General features: G+C 38.9%; 2 protein-coding genes across 6 annotated transcripts in view; one reads left to right on the top strand and one right to left on the bottom strand.

The window, feature by feature from the left end:
- Window positions 1-16,524, top strand: part of rhbdf1 (rhomboid 5 homolog 1) — a 28,353-nt gene extending 11,829 nt beyond the window's left edge. For 2 of the 5 annotated variants that reach the window (XM_023957463.1, XM_023957464.1), the window contains exons 2-19: window positions 6,343-6,487; window positions 6,585-6,724; window positions 7,608-7,715; window positions 8,860-9,073; window positions 9,968-10,174; window positions 10,287-10,409; window positions 10,556-10,719; window positions 11,014-11,265; window positions 11,385-11,496; window positions 11,597-11,671; window positions 11,746-11,907; window positions 12,018-12,118; window positions 12,704-12,767; window positions 13,130-13,221; window positions 13,358-13,433; window positions 13,602-13,702; window positions 15,369-15,522; window positions 15,613-16,524. In XM_023957463.1, coding sequence (XP_023813231.1) covers window positions 6,371-6,487; window positions 6,585-6,724; window positions 7,608-7,715; window positions 8,860-9,073; window positions 9,968-10,174; window positions 10,287-10,409; window positions 10,556-10,719; window positions 11,014-11,265; window positions 11,385-11,496; window positions 11,597-11,671; window positions 11,746-11,907; window positions 12,018-12,118; window positions 12,704-12,767; window positions 13,130-13,221; window positions 13,358-13,433; window positions 13,602-13,702; window positions 15,369-15,522; window positions 15,613-16,032 — 2,682 coding nt within the window. In that variant the 5' untranslated portion in view covers window positions 6,343-6,370 and the 3' untranslated portion in view covers window positions 16,033-16,524. The remainder of the gene's footprint in view (window positions 1-6,342; window positions 6,488-6,584; window positions 6,725-7,607; window positions 7,716-8,859; window positions 9,074-9,967; window positions 10,175-10,286; window positions 10,410-10,555; window positions 10,720-11,013; window positions 11,266-11,384; window positions 11,497-11,596; window positions 11,672-11,745; window positions 11,908-12,017; window positions 12,119-12,703; window positions 12,768-13,129; window positions 13,222-13,357; window positions 13,434-13,601; window positions 13,703-15,368; window positions 15,523-15,612) is intronic. The other 3 variants (XM_023957467.1, XM_023957466.1, XM_023957468.1) reach the window with 3 other exon arrangements.
- Window positions 16,525-16,776: 252 nt separating this feature from the next.
- Window positions 16,777-17,785, bottom strand: aanat2 (arylalkylamine N-acetyltransferase 2). Its single transcript, NM_001104846.2, is given in 3 exon segments — window positions 16,777-17,113; window positions 17,224-17,378; window positions 17,551-17,785. Coding segments are annotated over 3 exon segments (627 nt in total). The 5' UTR covers window positions 17,717-17,785; the 3' UTR covers window positions 16,777-16,807.
- Between the last annotated feature and the right edge of the window lie 4,535 nt (window positions 17,786-22,320).

Here is a 22,320-nt window from a genome sequence, read left to right as displayed (position 1 = left end):
CCAGAGAAAATTTGAGCTTTTTCTGAGCTGAGATACTAAAGCTGTTGATCTAGCAGTTATAATAAGACAAACTGAAATATATCTGTTTGCCAATGTTAATGTCAACTGACAATTTCGATCTAGTTTAAAAATATCTACGGCAGGGAAGGCTTTTAGATTTATGAGGCTTTTGAAAAAGCTTTTACTTGATTTCATTTACCGCCTTAAAGAGAGTTTAACATTTAATCAGCTCCATTCGAACTGTGTTAAGCCACAGAGTGAATTCTACTAGTTTCCTGTACTTACATATTTCTAAAGCATGTAAGAAGCGGTGTTTAAATGATAAAAAAGAGGTTTGCTGATTTTCAAGTCTAACCAAACTCCTTATCTTTCCTTCATCCTCAAGCCAGATTTTTTCACTGTGAGTTCATCCCGCCTCCTCATTTATTTCTGAAGGGTCCTCAGACAGCAAACAAATAATTTGATTTTTGTACAAACTCACATCTTTGCCGGTGTGATATATTTAGCCTGGGTGAGGGAGTCTTTGCTGTCAGCTGCTTCCTGAAGATTAGAGGCACAAACTCGGCTCTCCGCTGAGACATTGTACAGATTTACCAAGAGAGCGCTCTTTTTCCCAACAAAAAAAAGCTGCTGCTATCTCCTGTAGTGAGCCGAAACTGCCATGTTAACTGTAGAGATGTGCCTGCTAAATGTCACATGCTCACATATGCACGGAAACTCCAGTAAGACTGGAGCCGTAAATAATTTACCCGTCCTGCTGGTTGAATAATTAAATGCTGAATTAGCCACCTGGATAATACCGTTTATTATTGATCAAGGTAAAAAGACACAAAAAATTGCAATGTTGTTATTTTGTTGGTATCATCCTGTTTCTGTTTTTTTCCCCCCAGTGCTCCTTTACTTTGATTTCCTGTGCAGGAAATTACAGCACCTTTTGAAGGGACAGTCATGTACTGATAAAAAAAAAAAAAAAAATCTCTATCTGCCCAGGCAATATATAAGGCCAACAGTGTTTATTTCCCTTTGAGAGATCAACTGATAAGTTTATTTCAATAAAATCGACAGAGAAAAGTGGAAATTATTTAGAGGCTAAAGTGTTCATTTTTGTCATAAAAAGAACAGAAATGTGGTGCGCAAGGAAGTTTTTACTTTCTTGTTTTGTGTGTTGGGCTCAGGTTTTGCCAAAAGTAAATTTGCATCTATAAAAAGAACTAGCAGCTCACAGGTTGCTGTTAGGAGGCAATTTATACTTTCAGAGGCTATATCTGGCTCTAAACGAATAGTGTTATGATTGTGGGGTTGCCTGGTGTTGGACAGGGTACAAATCTGTCACTCCATACTGAAACCAGTGCCACTCGTGTGGCTAAATTGATATAGTTAAAGTAGTGTGAGCTATAAATCAGGAAAACGTAAGTAAAACTATATAAGCTACCCTGCCCGTGTTGGTTTTCCTGCCCCGCCATCGACCATTCCGGCCCCACCAGCTCCCATCCACCCCTCGACTGGCTGTGACACTTGATCTCAGGGTCAGCTGTGATGGATATTTTTGCTGTCTCTGTGCATTTTTTTATGTTGTAAGAAACTGTTGTGGTGTGACAGACTGTCACATGTCACTAAGGTCAGTTTAGATGACTGCAAGCGTTTACTGGTCCTGTGGTTCAGCTTACTCTTAATATGGAGGAGTATGTATCACTGCGGGACATAAGCCTGGTGCTCTACTTTCTATTCAGGATAAATCTTGGTGGCAGTTTTTTGCTCAAATTCCACAACAGACGTTTTTTTGCTGTTTAACTCCATTTGTGTTTTAAAACCCAGTTTATTTTAATGCTTATCTCTTCATTGTGTTTCCGTGCTTCTCACCTAATTAAAAAAATCACTTGCTTGTAGTTTTGCCTTCATAATTTGTGGCGGAATGACAATAGCATATATTAAGATCAAATGTGTTCTGCAATTCATTTTTACATGAGGCACAGATGCAGGTAAAGCGACAAATGCCTGCATCTTCTTTATTTAAATCTATTTGTTATCAAGAAAGTTGCCGTTTTCTGCACATTGAGGTAGATTTTCTAACAACAGTTTAATTTAAATAACATTTCAACTTAATTGAGCCCTTATTTAAAAAAAATGCATTTTCTTAATTTCTTTAGCTTTAAGAGTGGAAAAAAAATCCATGGAGGCTGGTTTCCCTCCATTGTCTCAAATGTTAAGCCTCTCCTCCAATGTCGAGAGTGAAATAAATAACAATGAATAAAATGTACTTTTACGGGGCATGAGTAATAAAGTATGCTAAGAATTACAAAAAACACAACCTGTTTGCGTAAAAATTTAGTATCCTGTCTTTTTTTAATCTGCCTGGCACAGATTGCACAAGTTTGAAAAAACTGGAAAAACTTGTGGTTTTTTAGGGTTAGGGTTAAAAGTTAGTCCAAGATTGAAGCAGCTTGAGCTTGGGAATAGGAATATTTGCATTTTCAAAAAGACACTCTTTTCTCTACCATCTATAATGATCTGTGTGGTTTTTGTTTGGAGCTCTGATCTTTCCCCAGTGGCCACCTTAGCTCGGCAGCTCCCTCTGTGTGCACGACCCGACTTGGCCAGTCACTGTATTCTTTGTCAGCCTCAATAAGGCTCATTCCTCTGCCACCCTAGCTGGGGCTACACTTTGTCTGCCTCCTGTGAAGCAGCAGCACCAGAGCACACGCGGTGCCCGGAAACCCGCCAGCTCCTGTCCGCTGCGGTTAGACTGCATGTGGTTTCCATCGTCACCATTCCCGCTTTGTTGGTTTTCAGCCTGGAGATCTTGTGGAATGTGGTTGAGGCACACACTGACAATAAAAATGACCTCAGATAGAAGAGATTTTTGAAAAGATAATGTACTCTAAAATGTTTAGGAGATAATTTTTCTGCACAGGCGACCTGGTGCAGTGACATGTACTTGGGTAATGCAAGTACTTGTTACTTTCTTTCCTGTAGTGGTTAAATGTGTGAAAAAAACACAATAGAGGCTATGTAAAGCTGGACCATACAGTCATGAACTGGTTTTTGACTAGATACAATTAAGTAAGTCCTCATATCGTAACATGTCATAAACACTTATCAGGATGGAGTTTGTAGAGCAGCCTGTAAACGTCTGGAGCTCCCAAGACAGAGAGAACACTCGATACGCCTGTCAATCAAAGGCATTATTAGCCCACTGGACATCCAAGCACCTGCATGGATGTCAGCTTGTCCTCTATGTTTAGTTCACCTGCCTGTTCTGTCCTGCCTGATGGGTTCTGAAGCCTCAGAATGCAAAATTAGATGCGCGTCCCTTGAGTTTTTGGTTTGGTGAAAAGTCCCGGCAGCTCAGTCTTTACTATAGATAGATGAAGGTCTGAAGAGCGTGAGGCCCGAATCAGCTTCAGGAATGTAAACACTGCGGGGAAACTATCACATGCTGCAGATAGTTGTCATGCACCATCTGAAGCAAGAACTCACTGTTACCTTGAAAAAAAGATGAGTCATTTTTGGTGCATTTCAGGAGATAAGCTTAATAGTTTTGAATAATTGAAGGCTTCTGTCCCCACACCACAGAGCGTGTGTTCAAGAGCTAATCCTAGACTTTGTATAATTGCCAAATATTTAATTAAAATGTTTTTCCCTCTGAATATGAGAAGGACATTCAGAAAACAATGTTCTGTTTTTCTCAGACAAGGACCAGCCTTTCGTCTAACCTTCTCCATTCAATGACTTTTTTTTTCTCACAGTGAGGGAGCTGCTTCCTCAAGTGATGATGATGATGACAGGAGGTCAGACTATAGACATTCCCAGACATGAGCTTTCAAAGATTTTCAAGCCTGTGCATTGTTAGAAGTTCACTCTGATATTGTCTGGGAACGAAAAACAAGAGCTGGATACGTGAATAGATTTTTTTCTATTTTTTTTTTTTACCAAATGTTGCTGGGCATTTTTCTACGATCTTAACTGTGTTTTGTCCTGATAAGAATCCAGTTCTGCTTGTTCCGTGGGATTTACAGTAGCTCTCCTCCTGCTGTGAGCTGTGAAAAGATATTCACACCTGCCTCCTTTTTTTTAAACTTTTGTTGCGTTATTAATTTGAGCAGCAAGTAAACACAAGATATAAGACGCTGTAATTCAGCGGTAATCATGTGGACACAGGCGGCTTGGAAATAATTATAAAATGAGTGGGAGATGGCTTACAGGAACAAAAGATTCAGTTAAGTTTACTCCCCTTTATTCAAATCAACATATTTGTGCATAAAAGAGGTTCAGCCCGCCTTTGGTAAACTGGATTTGTTATTTTTCCTTCACAGATGTGCACTTTAAAATGAAAAGAAGTGTTTTTTGTGGCAATTATAACCTTTTCTGTTGTGAAAAGGCCACAATAAAAACTGAGTAAATATTTACCTTAAATAGAAGCCAATCCATATATAATGGGAATAACCCTCATATGTGCCACTTGTTCTTTTCTTAAATTGATAATTCTTTTTTAAATTTATTTTCTGAGTTTATATGATGCTGCAGGTCAAACTGAATCACTATAGGACCCCCAAATTCCCACATAGTGTTTAACAGTTGCATAAAGCTTAAGATAAACCTTAAATTAAACTGTAATTATAATCCATCCATCTTTTATTCCTGCTTGGTCACGTCAGGGTTAGGGAGGTTGCTGGGGCCTATCCCATCTATTTAGGGGGAAGGTGGGGAACATCCAGGACAGTTTGCCTGTCCATCGCGGGGCAACAATGGGTGTATCCGTAGTGTGATTTTCCATCACCTGAAGAGGCTGACGGCTGATTACTTTTTCTGTCCTCAGTGGGAGGTTTTCCCCTCTTCCTCTGCTGAGCTTTTCTGACAACACTTCCCATCGTCACATGGGCTAAAACAGAAGCTTGTGGTGCATTAAAATGCCAATGTGAAACAGATGTGGTCACAGACTGCCACAGATTTCTTTCCTCTTTTTTTCCCTCCATGGAGCCAGTTCTGTAACAAGAGAAGTGAGGGCGTGACCTGCTTTCTTTAACTTATGAAAACCTCTAGAAGTGACGACATTGACGACAAAGATCTATTGTCGCATTTTAATTAATAGATATTCAGACAAAGAATAGAACGGAAACTGGGATTGTAATGAACTTAATTCTTGCTCTGAGAGTTTTTTTTTCAATTTTTCATTTTTGCAGTTTGATTAAATCTATTTTGCTGTGTTTTTTTCTTAATTGCAGAGCAAAGGAATGTGCACAACTAAACATTTTAAGAGTACAATTTTCCATGGGGATAATTGGAACCAAGATCAAGGCAGGAAGTGAATCCAGTGGTGTGAGTTTAGACAGTGGGACAGTAAAAAGCAGAGCTGGTGATGATAACAAGACTGCAGACTGTCTGATGCTCTGCTTTACTGTGCACCTCCTGGGGTTTACAGGCCTCATCATGGGAATGCACACACCGTCATTAGTCTCCATTAAATACACTCTGAAAGTAGAACTACTTCAAACCACTGAGAGGAATTAAGCTTGTTTTAAAATGAGTTATGGGATTAAGATTAAGCCGACAAGCTTCCCTTTATTCAATAAACACAGATGTGGCAGGTTTTGGGAAGGTTTTCCAATTCTGAATTGTTTTCTTTACTTTGGAGAAATAGTTGAATGTTTAAGTAAAAAAAAGGGTCTCTTACAGACCAAAATTAACACATAGTAGTTCAGTACCTCCGAGTGTGGTTTTCTTTTTAAATTTCATACTAATTTGCTCTAATAGATTATATTTAAAACTGTTTTGGTGGCAAAGCTTGATATACAACTCTTTATTAAAACCTCAGCTTCTTATTTTCTTAATATATTAAATAATAATTCCACAATGAATGTATGACATAAATTTTGTCTGCATAAATCACAAAAATTGAGATCAAACTGTTTTGTTTTTGGTGTTTTTTAACAAAGATTGAGAATGTAAAGGCAAAAAAAAAGGATAAATCCAAAAACAAAGCAAAGACGAGGTCAAAACAATATGAAAAATGTCTAAAAACCGCTTCACAAAAAAATAAAATGTTCCAAGATTTTATTCCAAAGGGGTCTTACAATTATGAGACTCTTTTTTGTTTGTTTTCAACCAAAACATTCTAAGATAAAAACTTTTTGAAATCTTTACATTTCTTTACACTTTAAATTTTGAATGAAAATTATACTAATGGGGGTGTCGAGGTCATTCCTACATTATTGTAAACAGCTGATGTGATTGACAAACAGATCAGTACTTTACTGCAGGAAAAAATAAAGTTAAACTGTGTTTTTGAGATATTTTTAAGGATTTGTTAAATTTGTTGTATTCTGTCTGTTTCTATCTGTGCAGCTGGCAGGCCTGGGGTGGGACAGAGAACATGGCTGAATCGCGGCGGGAAAGCACAAGCAGCCTACAGAGGAAGAAACCTCCCTGGCTCAGACTGGACATTCCCACAGCTCAGATGTCACTCGATGAGCCTCCTACTTTTGTCCAGGTACTTTCTCTAGCTCAAAGTCTTTTTCTTTTTAATCCTTTGCAGGATGCTTTGTTTTTAAACACTCTTTTTCATATGATTTTTTCCCCCAATGCAGCCAATGAAGAGGCAGGGTTTCCTGCGCAGCATCAGCATGCCTGTGGAAACCTCCCATCTCCCATCTCCCCCACGGGACTATTTTGACACCCGGCGGCCGGTCTTGCAGCGTCAGTCATCTATTACTCAAACCATAAAGAGGTAAACTCCTTCTATATCTCAAAACTATATTAACAAAAACGTCTCCTGTATGCAGAGAACTATACAGGATGTCACCTAACAGGGTAGATCACAACCCAAGGGCTTCTCTTTAACTTTCTCTGAAGATTTTAAAATGCTTTATGATTAACACTCCTATACAGACTTCTCAAAAATGACTTTTCTTGTTTCTGAAACCTTTAAAGTCTCACTCCGATCATCTCTTTATCTATTGTAAAAGCAGTCCCAGTGGTCTTTTGGTTACTATAATCACGTTTTTAGCCAAAATAAAAAAAACCTGTGCCATTTTCTTGGACATAGTTTCTGCAGAGTGGCAGTAGTTCTTTAGAAACTCCCCACTGAGTTGTGGGTGTGGAGTATGCCTGCCCCCACATCCTCTCATCCATCTGTTTACGTGCATCATACTAGCTTACAGCCCTTCATCAGAACCCCAAGCTCACATTACTGGTGCAACAAAAATGGTGAGTAAAATTGAAACTATCCAGCCGTACAGTTTTGAGCCAGATTCCACCTCGGACGAGGATAACAAAGACGAACGTAGATCCATTTGTCAGCAACTGAATGCATCAGAATGGAGCCAAGCAGAGAGTTCAATTCACGATTTCAAGATATACTCAGAATTGTAATTAATATATGTCCTCCATCATGAGAAAATGGCACAAGAACATGTTAAAAACACGATTTTCATCGGAGTGGGCCTTTAAATCAGAGGTTCATCTAAATGCCAGCTTTGCCACCCCCCACATAAAGCCTCACTGCTTTCTTTTGCTGCACCTTTCTTTTCACTCCTGTTTTCTCTTCTTCTCCTCCTTCTCTTTGTCCCTTTCTCGCCACCTCCTGGTCCTGCCCTACCTGGTCACTTCAGCAGCAGGAGAGTGCATTTTGAGCGGATTAACACTGTGCCCATTAAAGGGCAGCGGGCTGCACGGCGCAGCACCAGGAAACACCACTCTCTGTCCAGAACTCTTCTCAGGTACGGCGGCTGGTGCCTCACAAGCATAAGGATGCCATGCACCTCCTCACTTATCGTAACTGTGTGACTAATGCTGATCACCAGGGAATTTAGCCATCCGGCTGATTCACTGCAATGGAACAAAACAGATAGCTTGCTTGTGAAAACAAACAGAATAGCATAGTTCCTTTTACGTGTGCACAAAAAATTCCCTGAACAACCCATCATCTTCAAATTTGCCACGTCAGGGAAAGAGGATGTATTTTTCAAAATTTCTCGTGTACATTTTTTACATTTCCGAGTCAGTAGATTTAGGTGGTAACTGTGGTTGATCTGCAGAATCATAAACTCTTTTGCTTTCAATATTCAATCTTGTTATAGTGCTGGTTGTTAAGTAAAGCCCCAATGTTTCAGCCTCAATTAAAGATGGACCTAAACGCATAAATCTTGTCACAGTTTAACCACATTGAGTCATTTCCTCACCACAACCTCTTTTTAAATGAATAAGAGAATCTGAAAAGCCATTGCTCTTATTTATCTTAGTGTCCAGTCATTTTAGAGGTATGGCGATGACTAAGCCTGCAGGTTTCGTCTGAACGTTAACTTGTTGCTGTGTTATCTACATGTTATTGAGCTGATGTTAGAAATTTGCATTTTTTTTAAGACGGTTGATTAGATTAGGCTAAAAATAAAAAGAGTAACCAGTGCTATAAAGACAAAAAAAAAAAGACTGGACCATAAAATCTCAGCTGCACAGGAATTGCTCTGATGAGTTTTACAGTTGAGAGAGAAACTGATTAACTAAACCTGACTGAACTTTCACTATGGAAGTTACTAATAGAAATGAAAGCACTTCATAGCCTCAGGTTTGCTTTAAAAGATGCTTCCGACACTTAGAGAACAGGGATGTTTTATTGGTTGATATTTTATTTCAGTTTTATCACTTCCTTCTTGTGTTTCAAGCAAGAAATTGGTGTGTGGGAATTTTGTGTCTTTCCCTGTGCATTTGGACTGGGACATGTCAGAACTTGTTCCCTCCTCTTTGCGCAGTTTTCTGTCCCAGAAAGTGCCGTTGCACCATCTGTCTGCTTACCTCCTCCTCTGTAAAAATAAAAAAATAAAAAAAGATGTAGTAGGTCTGAAATACTCCCATTTGTGGCTTTAGGGGAACGGCGGACTGGTTTGGGGTCAGTAAGGATGGCGACGCCACCCAGAAGTGGCAGAGGAAAAGTCTCCGCCACTGCAGCTTGCGCTATGGGAAGCTGAAACCGCAGGTGATCCGGGAGATGGATCTGCCCAGCCAGGACAACATCTCCCTGACCAGCACTGAGACCCCTCCTCCTATGTATGTCCCCTCCTCTCAGCATGGGATGCAAAAGGTACTGGATGTTGGTTATTTGTCTAGATAGTGGATCTACATTTATATCTGATTTATTTATTCCATCTTTTTATACTTTTTAAATATTCAGAATACTATTAAATTATTACCCAGGGTATACATGCATCCACTTATTATTTTTTGTAACTTTCATATTTTCGAAAAATGCAGCATTTTAATAGAATTTTAAAATGGGGCGAAGCATTTCCATCTCTTTAAAATCTTTTTTCTCATTGAGCGTTAATGTAATACTTTCAGTATTTAACTGCCCAGGAGACATTAGGCTGTTTCACTAGTTTTCAGGTAATTGAAACTAGTACAAGTCATTGAATGTTTTTCATTTAGCCAGCTTGGGTTGATTCAAAATGTGGCTTAATTTGAGATGATTTTGTTATTTCTGTGGGAGTTTCCTGAGGTTTCAGGTCTTTGGAATTGCTCAGCATTCAGTCAGTTAATTTTAACAATGTCAACATGTTTTTTTATAGCTAATTTGCAGTATTTAAAGTAGATTTACATGTTACTTTGCTTTTTTTTAAAGATGGTTAAGATTTTCCTTAAAAGCTGTAATACAAAAACTAACTGTGCAGTTAAGATCACCTTTTAACATTTCAGTTTTTCTTTTTTTTTTTTTTTACTTTCATGCAGCATTTTGGGATTAACTTCCAAGTTAAACAATTGTTTTAGACTTTTCACTAAATGATTTATAGAAATTTTAAGCATCATGCAAACAGGGACCTGTCTCTAAACATCAAATTCACTTAAATTTTTATGTACATTATTTGTCACACACTATGGTTGAGTTCAAATATTGTATACATTTTTGGTATATTCATTTGTATTTTAGATTGATCCCTATCTTGGGATCTGGGTAACTATACTTTTTATAAATCTCTAGATAGTTGATCCACTGGCTCGTGGGAGAGCCTTTCGAATGGTGGAAGAGGTGGATGGCTACAGTGTTCCTCAAACCCCCATCACCCCTGGTGCTGCCTCGCTTTGCTCCTTTACCAGCTCTCGCTCAGGTCTCAACCGGCTGCCTCGGCGGCGTAAGAGGGAGTCTGTGGCAAAAATGAGCTTCAGGGCTGCAGCTGCGCTTGTTAAAGTGAGTGGACAAAAAAAAAGGACAAATGTTAATTTTAGGGGAGTTGTTTTTTTTTGCTCCTGATTGAGTGGGAAGGAAATGTTTGCAATACCTGCTTGTATCTGTGCTTCAGGGGAGGTCATTTCGGGAAAGCACGCTGAAACGGGCTCAGAGAAGAAGCTTCACCCCTGCTAGCTTCATGGAGGAGGATGTGATTGACTTTCCAGATGAGCTTGACACATCCTTCTTTGCCAGAGTACGAAGCCACAACCAACATTCTCCTCTCCACCTTTTCTATTTTGCATATTTTTGCTTCATCGATGCACTTGAATACACGTTTAAGGATCCAACAAAACCAAAATGTGTGCATCTATCCCCATTTTCTGCTCTTGAATGTTGTAGGATATTTTGATGCAAGAGGAGCTGTCCACGTATGCAGACGAGGTGTTTGAGTCTCCGTCTGAAGCCGTCATCAAAGAGGCCCCTTCTAGCAGCAAAAACGATGAGATGGAGCTGACAGGCAGTGCCCTAGATAAGACTGAGCTGGAGAGAAGTCACCTCATGCTGTGAGTGTGTGCGGCTGCAGTGATAAGCCCTTTCAGAAAGGCAATTCTCTCCATAAAATCTGGTGGAAATTCAACTGTGCCATGTTTGATTTTCTGGCTTCTGGTGATTTTGTGTCACATTTTCCATCAGCCACATAATCCAACTAATGAAAAGATTCTATATGTGTACATCTTCATTAAATTAAAAATAACAAACCTTATCAAGGAGCATCTTGTGTTTTTTTGTTGAAAAAATTTTTTTTTTCTTTATCCTCTGTTTAAATAATCTTCTCATATTTCAACCTTTTCTTCCAGACCTCTGGAGAGAGGGTGGCGTAAAACCAAAGAGGGAACTCCAGGTCCGCCAAAGGTGCCACTGCGTCAGGAGGTTGTGAGTGTGAACGGACAGCGGCGCGGGCAGCGCATCGTCGTTCCCGTCAAGAAGCTTTTCGCCCGCGAGAAGAGGCCTTATGGGTTGGGCATGGTCGGAAAGCTGACAAACCGCACCTATCGCAAGCGCATCGACAGTTACGTCAAGAGGCAGATTGATGATATGGATGACCACAGGTATAGCGCCTGATGCACCAGATTGTTTGTTTTTTCTTTCAAAAATGATTTTATTACTAATTCAATTGTTGCTACCTCCTTTTTTCACCCTTCCACATGTTTTTCTTGCTGTCTTTTAGGCCTTTTTTCACATATTGGATCTCCTTTGTCCATTTACTTATCACTATCCTGGCTGTATGTATCTATGGTATTGCACCTGTAGGCTTTTCCCAACACGAGACAGTTGATTCTGTGAGTTCTGCTTCAGACATGATGAGTATCTTCGATTAAAAACAATTTTTTTCTGATTTTATATCGATTACATTTTTTGTGATTTTTTTTTCTGACTTAGGTTTTAAGAAACAAAGGTGTTTATGAAAATGTCAAGTTTGTACAGCAGGAGAACTTCTGGATCGGGCCGAGTTCAGTAAGTTCAGCCTCTTTGCATTTACAAAAAAAAAAAGGCCCACAACTCTCTAAATGTTGAATTCTGCATTTTAGGAAGCCCTGATCCACTTGGGGGCCAAATATTCTCCATGCATGCGACAAGACAAAGAGGTGCACAGTCTTATCTTGGAAAAGAGAGAGATCGAGCGCAACTCGGCCTGCTGCGTTCGGAATGATCGCTCTGGATGTGTCCAAACCACAGAGGAGGAATGCTCGGTCAGTTGCTTTTTTTTATTTTTATTTTTTATCTAATTTGGGTTTTCTTATTCCTTAAAATATATGAAGAGAATCTAAGATAGACTCATCTGCCCTGTGTGTCTGCGCAGAGCACTCTGGCTGTGTGGGTGAAGTGGCCGAAACATTCCAGTACGCCTAAGCTTCGAGGTAAAGAGAGGCAGTATGGCTCCGTGTGCCATCAGGATCCAAGGTAAAACACATTCTTTACAACGCTAAAAAAACAACAAGCCCTGTCTGAAATAATTGAATAATTAAATCCCATCTGTAGTAATGTATTCTATGTATTAGTTTATTTAAAGGTAAAGCTTTCTTAAACCATTCTAAAATTGTTTAATATTTAAACATCTTTTTTTTTAAGTTTTTGCAACTTGTACTCTTAAAGGAAATTTTACAGCGTAGAAACTAAAAAATTCACTTTTGAAGAACTTTAGTTTCTTTCTACTGTAGCAAGACTTTTGTAGCTGTCAATCTAAGAGTCAAAGTCCCCATTTGAGCTCATTTCTTCATAAATATATAACAACAATATATATTATGTATCAAAAAAAATTCGCTCTTTCTTGAGAAATAAATCCTATTGTAGAGATGGAATTTTAATTTTTTTTTAGAGCAGCCACATCCGTTAAAATATGTATATTTCTGCCTGGAATTTTATTTTAGATTGAATAAGGATGGTTTTCTTGAGTAACAGGTGAACTGATCTCAAGTTTCAAATTGGAGTTGAAAGTTTTGCCACTTGGTTGTTGAAAGCAGTGCCAATGTTTTTGTGTGTTTGCAGAATATGTGATGAACCTTCCTCCATGGCTCCGCATGAGTGGCCGGATGACATCACCAAGTGGCCAGTACGTTTTTGTGTTCTTTTGTTCTTTGGAGACGGATTTTCATTTGATTTTGGGAAGATTTTGATTTTTGTTTTTTTTTGTAAAATTCCTGTGCATTGCAGCTTTATCAATTAATTTTATAAAATATATTTGAAAGGTCATCTCAGGAGGTTTTTTTTATTAAATATGATTCTGGCTGATTAAAAAAAGCAATGACATATTGGAAAATCAGAAGAGACTTTGACATCAGAAATTTCAAATAACATTTACTTCAAATGCCTTTTTCTTCAATTTGTGCCAACTACTCACTCTTTAATTAGCCACATGATCATAATGCTGACATCATCAGACTCTGACTGCTGTACGTCTGTGGTGGCATTTAGATTTGTACCAACAACACGCGTAACCACACCTACCTGCCTCATATAGACTGCACCATTATGGGCCGGCCCTGCTGCATCGGAACCAAAGGAAGGTGGGCAAGCTCAATACACTTTTATTTCATTATTGTGCAGAACTTCAGTTTCTTTTTAACTTGCTATAATAAAAAAAAAAAAAAGAAAAGAACATTTATAAAGTTTACTCTCTGTGTGCTGTTTGGTTTCTTTGAGGTGTGAGATCACATCCCGTGAATATTGTGACTTCATGAAGGGCTACTTTCACGAGGAAGCGACTCTTTGCTCGCAGGTAAGCAGCTCTACCCAAAGTGTTTTTTGTACTTGGTGAGTTGGTAATTCTTTCACTTAAAAAACCTAAGAAATATCTCACTTCACCAAGCTGCTTGCAGAAAGAAAGTGAAGCTTTTGAGATGTTTGATGAGTTTAATTGTTTCATTAATTACCTGTCCTCTCTCAGGTGCACTGCATAGATGATGTCTGTGGACTCCTGCCTTTCCTCAACCCTGAGATCCCAGATCAGTTTTACAGACTCTGGCTCTCACTTTTCCTGCACGCAGGGTAAGTTGGAAAGCTTTAAATTCAAAAACTCAAACTGAGTCAATGTTCTAATTTCGGCTGTGAATGATGCTTTAAGGAGGTTTTGCTGAAATCGTCAATTTAATGAACAAATCATTTTTTTCTTTATACAACATTAAAGAAAACATTTAATAGAACCAGAGTCAGCTTTGCATCAGTTTTCATGCACAGTAGTTCATGTTTTCTGATGACTAGGTAAACACATGATCTAATGAAGACATATTTACTTGAAAAATAAAATAGTCTTTTTTTTGTCATGAAGGTTATTCGTTTTTTGGCAGCTTTTTAGAAAACGATAAGTTGCCAGAGGCTATTGTCACGTTAAGCTCTGAGCAACAAAGTAAAGAAAAGCAATGAAAAAAATGGCAAAATACACATTTTTACTTGATTATGATAATATAAAGCCACTTCAGTTTTTATGCTGCTGTTAGCCACTGTTTACGTTGTCTGTTAGAATCTTGTATTCTCATCCTCAGCTTAATTCTGCTGTCCTCTAAGTTTTGTCTTGTTGCCTGGAGTTTTGTTTGGTGTCTGTTCTTTTTTTTTCTTTTTGCATATTAAAGACCCTCTCCAATGAAAATTGTGTTTTTGGCATTTTTAACATGTTTTGTGGCATTTTTCTCAGAATCAGAAGCCTTTGTTGTCATTGTGCATAATACAACAAAAGTGTAACAGCCTTGGAGTGGTGATAATATACATTTAAATCAAAATATGTATAAGTAATCTATAAGAATAAAAAACGTATAAAAAAGACGAACGTATAAAAAAATAGAAAAAAATGGAGCACAATAAAGTGCGGCATAAATAAATATGGTGTGTGGAGGTAGAAAAAAATCAGTTATTGCAAACAGAAGTAGTCAATTTGGAGCAGAGTGGGAAGTTCTTTTGCATAATGCAGTATGTAGAGTGTGTGTAAACAGTAGTGTAGTGTGTGTAAAATAGAGTGATAGTGTAGTTAGTGGAAGTATGTGGGTTCAGTATGGTAATGTGGGGGACTTGTATAAAGAAAATTAACCGTTCTAACAACAACCCGGAAGTGAATTTCTAATTGACTGCCACTCTGCATAAACTGTGTAGACAACAACACAGGTTTTTTTTATTTTGGGAAAAAAAAGAGAATCATAACTAAACTCCACTGTGAATACTTTAAAAATAGATCAAAAGATTGTCAGATGTGGGACTCTAAACTGGCAGCTTCCAATTCAAATGGAAAATTACTTTAACTACAACTGTAAATGGAAAAGTAAGACAACAGGGAAATGGAAACTGCCTTATTCACATGGAAGTGATTTAAAATAAGTAAAATAAGGGGTTTAATATAGCAACATTATGTGCATTATTTAACTGCATAAGACTTGCAGGTTTATTCTGGGTCAGTTCACACTCATCAGTTGTCAGTCAGCACAAAGAGCTGACCCCACAGCTGAGAAGAAAACCTCTTCATCTTCACGTTCCGTCAAATCTCTCACGAGTAATTAAGCGAAGTGCCCTCTCTTCGTGAACTCATTAAGCCACAGTGAGATGGGGAGCGATTTTGTTGTGCAGAGATATTCTCAGTAGACTGTTGAGGGGTTTGCCTCTTCTGAACAGAAGGATTATCTTGTCAACACGTGCTGCTCACCACCCGCCGTGTTTCTTGCCCTTCCAGGATCCTTCACTGCCTGGTGTCCGTGGTTTTCCAAATGACCATCTTGAGGGATCTGGAGAAACTGGCTGGCTGGCTTCGAATATCAATCATTTACATCCTCAGCGGCATCACTGGCAACTTGGCTTCTGCCATCTTCCTGCCGTACAGAGCAGAGGTGATCATCTGCAGAACATATTGTTATTTTTAAGCTGTGATGTTCATGTATTTAATTGTGTTTTGGGCTCCCCTGTTTTCTGTCTGTCAGGTGGGTCCAGCTGGCTCTCAGTTTGGCATCCTGGCCTGCCTGTTCGTGGAGCTGTTTCAGAGCTGGCAGATCCTGGCCGAACCCTGGAGGGCCTTCATCAAGCTGCTGTGTGTTGTCATCTTTCTGTTTATCTTCGGGCTGTTGCCCTGGATTGACAACTTTGCTCACATATCCGGATTCATCTCCGGCTTCTTCCTGTCCTTCGCCTTCCTACCTTACATCAGCTTCGGCCGCATGGACCTGTACCGCAAACGCTGTCAGATCATCGTCTTCCTGCTGGTGTTTGTCGGCCTCTTCTCCGGTCTCGTGGTGCTCTTTTACGTCTACCCCATCAAGTGCGACTGGTGCGAATTTCTCACGTGCATCCCCTTCACAGACAAATTCTGCGAGAAGTACGACCTGAATGCTCACCTGCACTGAGGCGTGAGCACAGAAGTGTTGTGGACTGTGTGGGGATCCTTCTTCCCCCTTTCCGTGAACTAAAACGATATGTCTATGTTCTTTTACTCTCATCGTGAAGACTTTCTTTCCTTCCCATTCAGCAGCAGTCATGAGTGAAACAGAGCGAAGGCACCTCAGAAACTCATCAAAGCATCCAGCAGCCCTTTACAAGAGAGGCGATGGCTGTTACAGAGAAAAGGACCACTTTCTATGTTCACTGTCCAGATGTAGATTTTATTATTCAGGCAACTTTGCAGACTAGCAGGGACAACAATATCAATGCCTTTGGTGCCTTTACAGAAAATGTACCAACTACTGCCATATTTTTGTTACAATATGCTGAGCACTCGAATGTTTCCGTTTATTCGTTTATTGCTTCTCAAGAAGTGATTATTGTTTTTAACACGGTAGTGTTTTAGCTACCTGTCTACACACGTGTAACAGAAAACAACAGTAAAAAAGAAAAAAGAATCTGTCTCCTTCTCTTTTTTTAATTGCAAGAACAGAATGTGAAGCTGAAAAGTAGCAGAAATCAGACATCAGTTAAGCCACATGATTTACCATAAAAAGCAAAAGGTTCATTTTGATGCTCGAACCAATGATTCCTTCCTAAAGTCGCCTTCGTCCACACAGATGTCGCTCCTCGCTCAGTGGCTCTAGACGGAAACTGGCAGAACGTGCAGCGTCTGCTGTCTCATTTATTTTTTGTGTCCCGAGTCCATGTCATGGGTGAATAACTGAAGCCGGGGGCTGATTAGCAGCCGCTGTTCCGCCTTGCATATGCCTGCCCGCCGAGCGCGTACTCCATCTCTTGAAACTGCATGTTGGACACTGAGATTTCTGAAGGGCCCTTTTCCTTGAAGCCTGCCTTTCGGTAAAAGGGCACCAGGAAGTCCTCGCAGATCAGCAAAGCTCTACGGAGGCCCGGCATGCAGCGGAGGTACTGCAAGTAGCGCCACAAGAGGATGGAGCCTTTTCCTTGCTGCCGACAGTGCCGGTGCACAGACAGCACATGGATGTGCACGGTGGGAGTGTCTGGGACATGCTGAGTCATGGCCTTCTGCGGGAAAGAGATTAGATGGAGCAATTATTGATATGGTAACTTATCGAGCTGCAGAAATAACAGTTTGAGGGGAATTTGCAGGCCCCTCTGCTGGGTGGCTTTAATACCTGTGAAAGCCTTTCCTTGTCCCAGCCGGAGCCGATGATGAAAGCCACCAGCTGTCCCTCTTCAAACCAACCCAGGGACAGCTCAGGGCACTGACCCAGGAAATTAAGCACTTCATCCAGAGTAAGTGGACACACTCCAGACACAGAAACAAACGCTGTAAGGCATTTCAAAGAAAATATTAACAAGGGAACCCGTACATACAAAGACTAAGGTGAATTTTGTAAAAATACACACAAATTCCACACTTCCTGATTAATTCAAGCTTTAATCATATATAACAAATGATTCATTTTATACGTGTTTCGACAAAGGAAATCCAGACTTGCCTTCTCTTTCGATTTCAAACACGCTGATGGCGTCCTGTGATGTGAGGTTTCTGAACTCGCTGGCGGGGAGCGTGTGGCGCCTCTGCTGCAGGGGGGTCGCAACTCTGACGGGCGTCTTCAGAAAGAAAGGCTTGAGGAAAGGCGAGCCGCTGACCTTCTGAGTCATGATACTAACACCACAGTACACACAAGGCTCAGATTGGTTCAGGGTGATTCTGTGGTCCTTTCTGATTCCTATTTTTCCAGACTTTTGCAATAAAAATGATGTAAAATCCAGCCAACCAAATCTCTCTGGATAAGTTTGCCCCACAGCCCGGTCTGTAGTCTAGATCATCTCAATAGATGTAATGCTGACCTTCCAGTCCCTCTTGTCGTCTCCTGCTCCTCCTCCTCTCCTTTCTAGCTGATCTCTTAATACAAAGTAGCTGTCTCAGACCTGGATAGCTTGCTGTGCACGTGTCTGTAAATCCTACGGTTTTACTCCTTGTTCTTGCTGTATTTTCCACAAGTTTTACAAAACAAGGCAAGTTTGTTTGAAATGCACCTTTTCCACCACACTTGGTATTCAAAGTGCTTTATAGAAAAAAGTCAAAATAAAAGCACGAAGCCAAAATTTACGAGTAAAACACTAATATTTGAAATAAAAATTGGATTTTACAGCCCTGTTATGAAATCAATAATACAGGTTGAAAGCTTTTTTTTTTTTTGCATGTTTTGGGCTTCAACAACCATAACAACAAAAAAGGAAAAATATCCTTTTGAAAACTGATTACCGGTATTTAAGATTTTAAAAAGCAGTTTTTGGCAAATGCCCACTCCGCCCAACTTATGTAATAATTAATAACGTCTTTTTGGAGATACGTGTTTGTGGAGATCAAGGCCATGTGGGCTAATTTAGCTGCACAGAGTGAGGAGGGAGATTTGGGTGGATTGTTGTCGGGATGATTTCATGTCTTAAAGAGATTTAGGACAAACTAATTAAATGAGAGAGCACTTACTTTTACTGTCCTGAGGTAAACCTGTTTACACAAGCTCTTATGAGTGTCGGCCCACCATTTTAAAAACACCCTTAGAGTTCATTCTATTGAAAGATTTATAATATATAATCTCCATTTTATCTTCTGTTTTTCCGTCAATGCACATTTTTTAAGCATGTTTATTTCGGGAGCTCCACAAACACGGTCAACTATTTTGACCCTAATCATTTTTAACATTGTTTTAAGAGATTAGATCAAAACAAAATTATTTCAAGGATTACTGTTTTTTTTATTTCATTTTTAGAGCTGTGAGTCAGTGATGAAGGGGGGAAATCTGATTTGTAAGCTGTCAGCCGGACTGCTGGCCAAATCACAAATACAAGAACATCTTTGGGTCATCATACGGGGAAGGAGCATAGCTGTCCTGTGGTGACACGGCCTTTTACCAACTGGACTTCTAAAAAAAATTGAGTTTCCCTCGAATGCATTACAAATGAAACCCAGCCTGGAATGTGAATTTACACAATCAAATTAATTTTTATTTGATTTTGGCCTGATTTGATTTATTTTATCTCAATATTAGTCCATACAAAAAAAATCACACAGGTTTACGGAAATTATGAAATGCATAGATGAATAAACAAACAAAAACAAAGACACACTTAAGTCACATTTGATTAATTAAAGATAGTGATCGTTAACTAAAGTCAAGTAGAACTTGATTTATGGCTTGAAAAGGAGTGGGAAGAAGCGAGTGTATGTAATCCCACCCCAGCTGGTATGGCCCCATCCTATAACAAAGACCTCATAGTGCCTTACCATTCAAATAGAAACACTTCGCTCCCAAAATGCAGGACTGCTTGTGATTCCCAGAATTAGTAAAAGTACAGTTGGAGGTAGAGCGTTTAGGCACCAAGCCCCTGTTTTATGGAAAAAACTCCCAGCTCATGTCAGACAGACCGACACAGTTTCTACATTCAAAGTTAGACTGAGAACATTACTCTTTGGACAGGCTTATTGTCAGACTAGCTAGTATTCAGAGATTATTTAACTTAATGTTAATGTGTTTAAATTAAACTAAATAACAATTAGTTGTTAGTAGGCTGCTAGTAATTTTGAAGCTGGGGTAGCTATGGTGCACTGGGGTTCTGTCCTCTTTTCTCATCTACTTCTACCCTCCTTCTCTCCTCTTTTCTTGATTATTATTCATCATTTAGTTCTCCATGCCTCTGTTTGGTGCAGAGCAATTCATGGACTGTCCCTCTTTCCCATTTCCCTCCGAGTGAGTGGGAGTGCTTCCAGATTCCAGTTGGCTCATCCGTGCTCCGGTACCTAAGGAACTTCCCTATGATTGTCTTTAGAATACCTCGTCTCTGGCTCGCCTCTACTACTGCTCCTACGCCTGGCTGTGGATCCTGGCCTGTCTCTGCTCTGTACCTGGCCGTGTACCTCGTCTCTGCTCCTGCTCCTACACTTGGCTGTTGACCCTGTCTCCGGCTCGACTCGCGCCCCCGGCCGTCCCCCCAACTCCGTCCGGATGAAGCTAAATATGTAGTTGTAGAGTTAGATAAGTTAATTCTTCTTTATGAGTTCTGGTAATCGCCTGTCCGTCCTGGGGGAGGATCCCTCCTTCATATGGGCACCCCTGAAGTTTCTTCGTTTTTTCCGGAATCCGGTTATTGGGAGTTTATCTATACCGCGAAGGGGGGTCTAAGGGCAGGGATGTCCATTTTAGTCAGTTTGTTAGTTCAATTTAGTATTTTCTTATTGAATTCTATGTATTTATGGTCCTTTTGATTTTATGTTTTACTTTTTCAATTACCGATACGAAGCCCATTGAGGCAACTGTTGTTGTGAATTTGGGCTATGCAAATAAATAGAATTGAATTGAACGGAGTTATTTAATTTTATAGTTTTGCATAGTTTTCGTAATCCAGTTCTGATCAGATAGATTCTTTTCAAGTAACAAAATCAAGTGCATATTTATGATTGATTATTTTCAGAAAACAATCATTCAGGATTTCAGCAAACAGAAACATGAATCCCACACCATGTAACAGATATGAAGTACTCATTGATTATAATCAGAATCCAATTTCATATTACTCCAGATATCATTGCTCCACATTGCAGATCAAGTAAAGAAAATCAAAATCTTGTTGATTGTACCATAATTAAAACATTTCACAAATTGTTATTGCACATTACACAATGTAATACTCATTGGTTGTAATTAAAAGAGCTTTGATTATTTTACCTCAATCAAGTTCACATATTTGGATATTTGAATATTGTTTGAGCTCATTACTTAACCCGTTCCAAAGTTTAGTGCCACACACCGACACACAAAAACTTTTTGTTTTCGTTTTCAGTTTGATCTTGAAGTTCCTACATCCCCTCAGTTTGCAGCCTCCTTCATTTTCTAAGAACTGTTTTTGGATATTGAATGGTAACGATTTCCCACTATAGAACTCTGTATAGAAGTTGCGCGGTCTAAAAATCCACAAGGTCATACAGTTTTAAAATAAAAAAACAGTTCTTATAATCAAGATAGCTGGCTTTATGTAAAATTCTGGAGGCTGGTTTTTGAAGTAAAAAGAGGAGATATAGTAAACTCTTATAATTATTCCCCAAATTTCTATAAAGTCGGTGAAATATGGTAATATTAAGGAGCAGTACAATAAAAATCTATTGTTGTATTTAATATATACTTAGATTTATTTATGATGGAAATACTTTATGAAACTTTAGTTTGTATTTGTCTGATGTGTGGCTTCCAACTTTGATAACAACCCCTAAGAATTTGATTTCTGTGACACTTTCAATTGATACATTATTTATTTTAATGTTGTAGTTACCAAAAAACATCACTTTGGTTTTATATATGTTCAAATATAATTTCTTGTAATCCATCCATGATTTTATTTTGTTTAACACTGTGTTCACCACATTAATAAGTTCCCTATGATTGTCTTTAGAATAGAATATATTAGTGTCATCAGCAAATAACATGAGTTTTAAGAGTTTTGAAACATTGAATATATAATTACTGTAAATATTGAATATAAAGAACTTCATAAAGTTCTGGCCGAAAAGCCTGGACTCAAATGCAATCAGTGTGTTTACACTAGGGATGTAATCTGCAGATTTGCACAGAAAAATCAATCGAGCACTGAGAAAAACCGCAGAATTGGTTGAAAACCAGAGATTATGTTGATAAAACGGTATAAAATCAATCAGGAAGTCAAAAATCAGTTTCTCTTTCTATTGTATCTTTACTATTTTGCCTTTTTATATACACATAAATAATAATAAAAAAGACTCCCAATCACAAGCTTGCTTGTACCAACTAAGGTCAATTATAATTAGCTGAATGTCAACTACAGGGAGGGAGGCGTGTTGTGTGCCCTAAACATATCACCGTTTTTTTATAGCATTTCAAACAATACCTGCATAAATTCATGACACAGTTTTATTTGACCACAGAGCAATACAGTCTAATGCAAAGTTTTAATTTTTAAAGCTGTTTTGTCCTACAAACTTTGTTTTTCATTTATCGTATTTGTACAGTTAGTTGCACCTTTTGTTAAATAATTTGTGGATTTGTATGAAACAGTGTGTACAATTGGACTTTTTGCCTCCATCTTTTGGTGTTGTATTGTCTTTTCCTAGAGAGCTTCAGGAAGTACTAAAACCTTGTGAATCTTCACACCAGTTGGTAGAAATATCTCACTAAGAATGTATTTTTTTTTACTTCACACATTTTAATCTGGATTTTTGCCTTAAAAATTTT

Source organism: Oryzias latipes, chromosome 8, assembly GCF_002234675.1.
Source record: "Oryzias latipes chromosome 8, ASM223467v1".
Classification (NCBI taxonomy): domain Eukaryota; kingdom Metazoa; phylum Chordata; class Actinopteri; order Beloniformes; family Adrianichthyidae; genus Oryzias; species Oryzias latipes.
This window is presented reverse-complemented; position numbering and strand designations above follow the sequence as displayed.